A 10092-nucleotide genomic window follows, 5' to 3' on the forward strand; every position below is an offset into this window, starting at 1 on the left:
AGCTGGACCCACTGCGGCTGCTGCTCCTCTCTGCTCCATTGATTCCTCTTCTGTGGGTTGGGAGGAGAGGGCAGGTCGGTGGTGGCCATAGTCAAGGAGAAACTCTTTCAGATGTTTCAGAGGGTATGACGATGCCGTGAAGGTCGTTCTGAATATCGTTCTGACATATCAGTAGGAGGAAATGAATTGGCTTGCTCATTAGATGACATTACTGCAGTAGTCAAAAGATCCGGCTTGAAGGACCAATATTGGAGTTCGCCCCACTAAATGCTAGTGAATCGTTATTAACCGCTGCAGTACTCTTGTCAGAGAGTAGGAGTCATCTGGTCCAGTTTGACCATTTATTGAACAAGATTTAACCATATACACTTGTCAGTGTATTTAAGGTAGTTTCTGAAAATGAGTAACAACAAATAATTACAAAGTATATCCAATGATTCAGCATATCACAATCGACATAGTAAACAACTAGTATAGTGTACTGACAAATGATATAGACTGAAAAAATATATATGCATAACAACAGTGCACAGTGTGTAATGAGTAGTACTAAGTAATGAAATAAAAGTTATATAATTAAATAAAATTATCCTTAACACAGACATTAGTAATAATGACCACAGATGACTATTATCAACATGAACCATTACACACATTAATATAATGCGACCATAAACGTGAGTGATGCATCTAAGCCGTTCGTTAAGGAGGATCAAATTACACCCAGCGATCGCTAAACATTAGGAACATCACCACAATATCAATTACTGACCTTATGTACATTATAATAATCAAAGTCATCAATCAGATACAAGAGAGAAACTTACTTTGTCAACTACTTTCTCTTGTACATAATGCTGTCCCCGAGCAAGCGCACGCGGTCTGACTGACGTGCTGCTGACTTACTTAGTGAATATGCAGTTACGCTGAAAACGTCTATAATGTAGGCATTGCCCTACGTCTTTTACGTAAGTCCTTACGCCCTTTACGTAAGTCCTACATTTAAAGGGGAAGATTTCACAACACACAGTATAGTTATGATCTTATTGCCACATTAGATGGTTATGATAACATAACATATGCCTTCAGTTATTTATTAAAGATAAATACCAAAAAATAGCACAACTGGAATAACTACAGCAGTCGCGATTGTCTGATCTCATATAAAGCAAGAGATCGCAATTACATATGTGTGCAGGTGCTGTAGTGGTGTCCCAATTCTTAGGGGTAAATTTTAAAGCCCTTCCCCTTAACCCTCGGTTTTAAGGGCCAAGGGGTTGGGGTACAAAAATAAAAATGGGATTGGGCCTTAATCACAATGCATTTTTAAAGACAGTTTAATTAGAGTGTACAGCACATATTTAATGTAAGTAAGCAGATTTGGTATTCACAAGGGAATGAAAAGCATGACATACAGAATCGAAAATCTGATCAAATCCTCAGCTCAAACAAACTCTCACTACTGCTTTGGGTGTCACAGTTTCCCAGAATTTATTGTGTTTATGAAGGGCACAGACCCTGAAGCAGTGTTTCTCAGAACCTCTTCCTCTAAACCTGTGCGCGTGTGTGTATAACTGGCACAGTATTTAGATTCTTGAAATGTTCGAAATGCTTCTCTTCCTCCTGACTGATTCTGATTTTGTGTGTGTGTGTGTGTGTGTGTGTGTGTGTGTGTGTGTGTGCGTGTGCGTGTGTGTGTGTGTGTGATGAGAGTGTCAAAAAACAAGCCTCTCTGGCTTTCGAGAGCACACACAAGCAAAAACAAATTTAATAAACCCACACATTCTTGTATATGTGGTTTGTGAGGACTCTCCATGATGTATTTTATAATGTAAAAAATCTCTTATTATATGACCTTACTCTACCCTAACACCTAAACCTAACCCTCACATGAAACCTGTGGCAAAATTAGTATGTCAAAAGTGTTAAATATGCTGAATGTTTTGTATGATTTGAATTTTGAGGGCACAAGCAACGTCCTCATAAAACATCTTAATGGTGTAATACCCATTTTCTTGTAAATCCAAAAAAAAAAAAAAAAACATGCATACATTGGTTGTTTATGGAATAATAATAAAAAATAATAATTGAATGTTCAAAAACTGAATACATACTATTTTTGTGCATAAATGACCATGCTATAATTTATTATGATTTATTTATATAATTTATTTTGCTATAATTTAAATAATCAATGATTTTTCCCCTCATTCTGAGTTTAAAATGATCTTAAAACATTATAACGTCAAACAAGAAACTAAAAAAACTAAATATTGTGAGAAAAGTCTTTAGTTGGGTTTTTCTAACCACAGACACTCTTTTCTTGTGCCCCATGCAGTGTTTCTGTGAATGTAAGAAGACTTCCACACATCCAGCTGTAAATCTTTGCTTTCAGGGCTCAATTTACCATCAGGATGTGCTTCAGCTCTCTAAATCTCTGTCTCCTCTCTTGATTCTGCACTCCATCATTATAGCCTATACATCTCCATTATTTCTTTCTCTGTCTTTAGCACATTCTTGAATACTATGAATCATTTTAAGGGTTTTTAGGATGCAGTAAATTTGTCATTACTATGAATTACTATCAGCTATGAATTCTACATTTATACATAGAGGACATGTAAGAAAATCTTCAAAACAATGGCAAGGAATGGAGGATTTAATTTCTCTTAGTTGACATACAAGACTGTAAGAACTTGGAAACTTTTTAAAAATGTTTTAGGATATATATAAACAAAAAAGCAGAAAAGGTACTGGCAGCTCATTACTTATTATTTTATTTTAGCAATATTTTTTGCACTAATTTACACAATAACTGAAGAAATACATTCAGTTATAACTGCTGCCTGAGCTCCAAGAGTTGCCACGGCTGCTACCAGACCTGCTGCTGCCAGAGCCATCTGACCTGACAGAGCTGCCTGATCTGCCAATGTTACCTGACCTTGAGCCCCCTGACCCACTGGGGTTGTCTGACCCTCTGGTGCCTGCTGACCCACTGCCTCCTGATACACCAGGGTTGTCTGACCTGCAGGTGCTTCCTGACTCCCTGGGGTTGTCTGACCCACCAGTGCCTCCTGGGCCAGTGCCCCCAGATAAACCAGAGTTATCTGACTCACAGGTGCTTCTTGAACCAATGGGGTTATCTGACCCTCTGGTGCTTGCTGACCCAGTGCCTCCTGATACACCAGGGTTGTCTGACTTGCAGGTGCCTCCTGACCGACTGGGGTGTCTGACTAACTAGTGCCTCCTGATTCAGTCCCCCTTGATACACCAGGGTTTTCTGACCCGCAGGTGCCTCCTGACCCACCAGGGCCTCATGAGCCAGTGCTTCCTGATACACCAGATTTGTTTGACCTGCTGGTGCCCCCTGACACACTAGAGTCATCTGGCCCACTAGTGCCTCCTGACCCAGTGCCTCCTGATACACTGAGGTTATCTGACTCACAGGTGCTTCTTGAACCAATGGGGTTATCTGACCCTCTGGTGCTTGCTGACCCAGTGTCTCCTGATACACCAGGGTTGTCTGACTTGCAGGTGCCTCCTGACCCACTGAGGTGTCTGACTAACTAGTACCTCCTGATTCAGTGCCCCTTGATACACCAGGGTTTTCTGACCCGCAGGTGCCTCCTGACCCGCTGGGGTTGTCTGACCCACTAGTGCCTCATGAGCCAGTGCTTCCTGATACACCAGATTTGTTTGACCTGCTGGTGCCCCCTGACACACTAGAGTCATCTGGCCCACTAGTGCCTCCTGACCCAGTGCCTCCTCATACACTGAGGTTATCTGACTCACAGGTGCTTCTTGAACCAATGGGGTTATCTGACCCTCTGGTGCTTGCTGACCCAGTGTCTCCTGATACACCAGGGTTGTCTGACTTGCAGGTGCCTCCTGACCCACTGAGGTGTCTGACTAACTAGTGCCTCCTGATTCAGTGCCCCTTGATACACCAGGGTTTTCTGACCCGCAGATGCCTCCTGACCCGCTGGGGTTGTCTGACCCACCAGTGCCTCCTGAGCCAGTGCCTCCTGATACACCAGATTTGTTTGACCTGCTGGTTCCCCCTGACGCACTTGAGTCGTCTGGCCTACTAGTGCCTCCTGATACACTGGGGTTGTCTAACTCGCAGGTGGCTCCTGACCCACCCACTGGGGTTGTCTGACCAACCGGTGCCTCCTGACCCAGTGCCTCCTGATACACCAGGGTTGTCTGACTTGCAGGTGCCTCCTGACCATCTGGGGTGTCTGACTCACCAGTGCCTCCAGACCAAGTGCCTCCTAATACACCTGATTTGTTTGACCTGCTGATGCCCCCTCACCCACTGGAGTTTTCTGGCCTACTAGTGCCTCCTGACCCAGTGCCTCCTGATACACCAGGGTTGTCTGACCTGCAGGTGCCTTCTGACCCACTGGGTTTGTCTGACCCTCTGGTGCCTGCTGACCCACTGCCTCCTAATACACCAGGGTTGTCTGACTAGCAGGTGGCTCCTGACCCACTGGGGTTGTCTGACCCACTGGGGTCTCCTGACCCAGTGCCTTCTGATACACCAGGCTTGTCTGACCCGCAGGTGCCTCTTGACCCACTGGGGTTGTCTGACCCACCAGTGCCTCCTGAGCCAGTGCCTCCTGATGCACCAGATTTGTTTGACCTGCTGGTGCCCCCTGACGCACTAGAGTCATCTGGCCCACTAGTGCTTCCTGACCCAGTGCCTCCTGATACCCTGGGGTTGTCTGACTCGCAGGTGGCTCCTGACCCACTGGGGTTGTCTGACCCACTAGGGTCTCCTGACCCAGTGCCTTCTGATACACCAGGCTTGTCTGACCCGCAGGTGCCTCTTGACTCACTGGGGTTGTCTGACCCTCCAGTGCCTCTAGACCAAGTGCCTCCTAATACACCAGATTTGTTTGACCTGCTGGTGCCCCCTGACACACTGCAGTCGTCTGGCCCACTAGTGCCTCCTGACCCAGTGCCTCCTGACCCAGTGCCTCCTGATACACTGGGGTTGTCTGACCCGCAGGTGCCTTCTGACTCGCAGGTGCCTCCTGACCCACTGGGGTTGTCTGACCCTCTGGTGCCTGCTGACCCAGTGCCTCCTGATACACTTGGGTTGTCTGACCCGCAGGTGCCTTCTGACCCGCAGGTGCCTCCTGACCCACTGGGGTTGTCTGACCCTCTGGTGCCTGCTGACCCAGTGACTCCTAATATACCAGGTTTGTCTGACTTGCAGGTGCCTCCTGACCCACTGGGGTTGTCTGACCCAACGGTGCCTCCTGACCCAGTGCCTCCTGATACACCAGGGTTGTCTGATTCGCAGTTGGCTCCTGACCCACTGGGGTTGTCTGACCAACCGGTGCCTCCTGACCCAGTGCCTCCTGATACACCAGGGTTGTCTGACTTGCAGGTGCCTCCTGACCATCTGGGGCAGGGGTGGGCATTTAGTTTTTCCATGGGGCCACATGAGAAACAGAAAATATTGTGGAGGGCCAGGCCAAAAGGCTGAAGTCAATTATGCATAATATTAATGGTATTTCTTTATAAAAAGTAGTAAATACCGTTGTTTTCTCAAGCTGGTAAGAGTAGACCATATGTTATAAATGAGAAAAAAGGAAAAAGTGAGGTTGCCTTACAAAAATGTGATTTATTCAAATTTCCTAAGGCAATGGTAAACAAAGTGTGAGCATTTGGTTTTTGTTAAACATTTGTGACTTATATTAGTTAACAGTTTCAGTCACATTCGCTCCAAAACACATTTAAAGTTTCAAATATTGTTGGAAAGAGGTTCTTAGCATTCTACAGACACACAGTATTGTCTGTAAAATAAAATCACTGAACTGTGATCTTGAGAAAGATGTTTAAAAAAAAAAGTGTCCCAGTTCACTGCTAGTTGCCTACATTTCTGGTCCAAACACCTTATTTCGTGTTTTTAAGCGTTTTTTTTTTTTCTTGTTCGGTGAGAGAAATCTAGTCTCTGCTGGGCTTTAACAAGTGCATCAAAGTCAGGTTGAATGTCTGAGGTGGAGATGCGAAGCACAGCTGACAAATGATCATCAGTTAGAGAGGATCTATACCTGGATTTTGTAAACCATCACTGAAAATGTTTGTTCACAAATGTAGGTAGAGCCGAAGAGAACCAACATCTTCTGAGCATGTCTCCTCAGGTTTGGAAAGTTCTCCTCCTTAAGAGAAGAGTAGAAATCCAGCAGAGATCCTGACTTAAAGTGCTCTGCCAGTACTGCATCAGACTGCAGGTCAATGAGTTCCAGCTGCACATCACTGGGTGCATTATCCACACTGCAGGTAAAGGGAGAGGAAATCATGTGCATTTCATCCTCGATTGTTCTGAGATCTTCAAAACGCCTTGAAAACTCCCCATGTAATGCTCCTAACATGGATGAGTACCTGCTGAGGTGATCAGCTGATGGTGTGACTTCGTTCAGGGTTAACATGTGAGTGAGAGTGTTGCTCTCCAGTTGACTTGAAAGAAACTGCAGCTTTCTCATGAAGGCCTTCACGAGGCTGTGCATTTCATGAACAAAAAGGCCCTTGCCTTGCAGTTTGGTGTTCAGTTCGTTCATCAGTGCAGTCATATCAACATCAAATGCAAAATCTGCCATCCAATCCTCATCTGAGAGCTCTGGAATCTCTTTGCCTTTCCTCTTGCAAAACTCTCGAATCTCTGCTTTCAAGTCCCAAACCCTATTCAGCACTTTCCCCAGGTAGCCATCTGACAGCTGTGTGGTAGCTGATGTCCCTATGCTCAGTCTCATGCTCCTCCAAAAGAGCGACAAACTGTCTGTGATTCATTGCCCGCGCCCTGATGAAGTTTACTATTTTAGTAACAACATCAGTAACATGGTTGATTTTTAGCACTGACTTGCACAACACATGTTGGTGTACAATACAATGCAAAAACACCAATTTTTGATCTGCATCGATTTCTGTCACTTTATCTTGCATGCGTTTCAAAAGTCCGACATTTTTCCCTGTAAGATTTGGACAACTGTCTGTTGTGACACCTGACAGTCTCTCCCATTTCAATCCCAGAGTGTCCATGCACGCATTTACCTCTGTAAAAAGATCACTCCCTGTCGTTGTCCCTTTCATCGACCGCATTGCTGCTAGCTCCTCTGTGAGCTTGAAGTCCATTATTCCCCGGACAAATACGAGCAGCTGGGCTGTGTCGCGGACATCACAGCTCTCGTCTAAGGCCAATGAGAAAAAGTCAAAACTTGCCACTTCACGTTGCAGCTGAAGCTCCAGGTTCCCCGCAATGTCCTCGATCCTCCTGGTCACGGTTCGCCTGGACAGTGGGATTTGCTCAAATGCGCCTTTTTTTCAGGGCATATTAGTGCGGCAGAGTCCACCATGCACTCTTTGACAAACTCTCCTTCCAAAAACGGCTTACTGTTTTTAGCTATTTTGTGGAATATCACAAAGCTGGTCCTGATCGCTGCATCCCTCTATGTGTGAAGCTTTGTAAAAAAGCCTTGCTGCTTTTGCAACTTTGCTAGCAAAGCTTCGGATGTCCGTGCCCTCTCAGCATCAGACAAGTTCTTGTATTTTTCAGAGTGTTTCTTGTCGTAATGCCGACTCAAATTGTAGTCCTTAAACACGGCAATCTCCTCCCCGCAAACCAAACACACGGCTTTACCTCCGACTTCAGTAAAAAAATACTTAGCAGTCCAATTTTTGTTGAAAATCCTGCATTCGGCATCTATCTTTCTTTTTTTTGCATGAGTGGACATTTCTGGGGGCTACAATCACCATGTCAACCACAGGCACCTGTTCCTATACGTATTGCGTCATTGTGTACGTAAAAAACAACTTCAAAATAAAAGCAATGCAGTCTTAGTCCATGCATGAGGTAACATGAGAAAATAAATTTATTTTGTAATTTCCAATTAACCTTACGAGACCGGTCGAAGTCAACCAAAGGGCTGTATGTGGCCCGCGGGCCGTAAAATGCCCAGGTTTGATCTAGGGTGTCTGACTCACCAGTGCCTCTAGACCAAGTGCCTCCTAATACACCTGATTTGTTTGACCTGCTGATGCCCCCTCACCCACTGGAGTTGTCTGGCCTACTAGTGCCTCCTGACCCAGTGCCTCCTGATACACCAGGGTTGTCTGACCCGCAGGTGCCTTCTGACCCACTGGGGTTGTCTGACCCTCTGGTGCCTGCTGACCCAGTGACTCCTAATACACCAGGTTTTTCTGACTTGCAGGTTCCTCCTGACCCACTGGGGTTGTCTGACCCAACGGTACCTCCTGACCCAGTGCCTCCTGATACACCAGGGTTGTCTGATTTGCAGTTAGCTCCTGACCCACTGGGGTTGTCTGACCAACCGGTGCCTCCTGACCCAATGCCTCCTGATACACCAGGGTTGTCTGACTTGCAGGTGCCTCCTGACCATCTGGGGTGTCTGACTCACCAGTGCCTCCTGACCCAGTGCCTTCTGATACACCAGGGTTTTCTGACCCGCAGGTGCCTCTTGACCCACTGGGGTTGTCTGACCCTCCAGTGTCTCCAGACCAAGTGCCTCCTAATACACCAGATTTGTTTGACCTGCTGGAGTCCCCTGGCCCACTGGAGTTGTCTGGCCCACTAGTGCCTCCCGACCCAGTGCCTTCTGATACACCAGGGTTGTTTGGCCCACCAGTGCCTCCTGAGCCAGTGCCTCCTGATACACCAGGGTTTTCTGATTCACAGGTGGCTCCTGACCCACTGGGGTTGTCTGACCCACTGGGGTCTGCTGACCCAGTGCCTTCTGATACACCAGGCTTGTCTGACCCGCAGGTGCCTCTTGACCCACTGGGGTTGTCTGACCCTCCAGTGCCTCCAGACCAAGTGCCTCCTAATACACCAGATTTGTTTGACCTGCTGGTGCCCCCTGAACCACTGGAGTTGTCTGGCCCACTATTGCCTCCTGACCCAGTACCTCCTGATACACCACGGTTGTCTGGCCCACCAGTGCTTCCTGAGCCAGTGCCTCCTGATACACTAGGGTTGTTTTACTCGTAGGTGGCTCCTGACTCACTGGGGTTTTCTGACCCACTGGGGTCTCCTGACCCAGTGCCTCCTAATACACCAGGGTTGTCTGACCTGCAGGTGCCTCTTGACCCACTTGGGTTGTCTGACCCTCTGGTGCCTGCTGATCCAGTGCCTCCTAATACATCAGGGTTGTCTGACCCTTCAGTGCCTCCAGACCAAGTGCCTTCTAATACACCTGATTTGTTTGACCTGCTGATGCCCCCTCACCCACTGGAGTTGTCTGGCCTACTAGTGCTTCCTGACCCATTGCCTCCTTATACACCAGGGTTGTCTGGCCCACCAGTGCCTCCTGAGCCAGTGCCTCCTGATACACCAGGGTTGTCTGAACCGCAGGTGCCTCTTAACCAGCTTGGGTTGTCTGATCCTCTGGTGCCTGCTGACCCAGTGCCTTCTGATACACCAGGGTTGTCTGACTCGCATGTCCCTTCTGACCCACTGGGATGTCTGACCCATCAGTGCCCCCTGAGCCAGTGCCTCCTGATACACCAGGGTTGTCTGACCCGCAGGTGCTTCCTTACCCACTGGGGTTGTTTGACCCTCTGGTGCCTGCTGACCGTGTGCCTCCTGATACACCAGGGTTGTCTGGCTTGCAGGTGCCCCCTCACCCACTGAGGTTGTCTGACCCTCTGGTGCCTGCTGACCCAGTACCTTCTAATACATCAGGGTTGTCTGATTTGCAGGTGCCTCCTGACCCACTGGGGTTGTCTGACCCTCTGGTGCCTGTTGACCCAGTGACTCCTAATACACCAGGGTTGTCTGACTCGCAGGTGCTTCCTGACCCACTGGGGTTATCTGACCCACCGGTGTCTCCTGACCCAGAGCCTCCTGACACACCTGGGTTGTCTGACTCGCAGGTGCCTCCTGACCTACTGCCTCTCATACACCAGGGTTGACTGACTCACAGATGCCTCCTGACCCAAAGCCTTGTGGCCCACTGTGGCTGTCTGACCTGCTGATGCCTCCTGAACCAAAGTCTCTGCTCTATGCTTTAGGCCCTCCTCAGCTCCATGTGTCAGGTCTTCCTCAGCTCCATGCCCTAGGCCCAT

General features: G+C 47.6%; 1 protein-coding gene and 1 pseudogene across 1 annotated transcript; both read right to left on the reverse strand.

The window, feature by feature from the left end:
* Positions 1-6059: 6059 nt before the first annotated feature.
* Positions 6060-7143, reverse strand: LOC130247926 (general transcription factor II-I repeat domain-containing protein 2B-like; annotated as a pseudogene).
* A 1047-nt stretch (positions 7144-8190) lies between these two features.
* LOC130247928 (S-antigen protein) lies at positions 8191-10092 on the reverse strand. The gene is made up of 3 exons (XM_056481440.1): positions 9949-10092; positions 9496-9694; positions 8191-8987 (listed from the first exon to the last, which is right to left on the reverse strand). Exons 1-3 carry the CDS (start codon positions 10090-10092, stop codon positions 8191-8193), a joined length of 1140 nt encoding a protein of 379 aa, XP_056337415.1.

This window comes from Danio aesculapii, chromosome 20 (assembly GCF_903798145.1).
Source record: "Danio aesculapii chromosome 20, fDanAes4.1, whole genome shotgun sequence".
NCBI classification, from domain to species: Eukaryota; Metazoa; Chordata; class Actinopteri; order Cypriniformes; family Danionidae; genus Danio; species Danio aesculapii.

Bases quoted from the DNA above. Each gene is read 5' to 3' on its own strand.
- LOC130247928 (XM_056481440.1), bottom strand. From the start codon at position 10,092: ATGGGCCTAGGGCATGGAGCTGAGGAAGACCTGACACATGGAGCTGAG. The intron at 9,695-9,948 runs GTGAGTCAGTCA...ATGTATTAGAAG, and splicing joins CTTTGGGTCAGGAGGCATCT to GTACTGGGTCAGCAGGCACC. The intron at 8,988-9,495 runs GTCAGACATCCC...CTAGTGTATCAG, and splicing joins GGCTCAGGGGGCACTGATGG to GAGGCACTGGCTCAGGAAGC.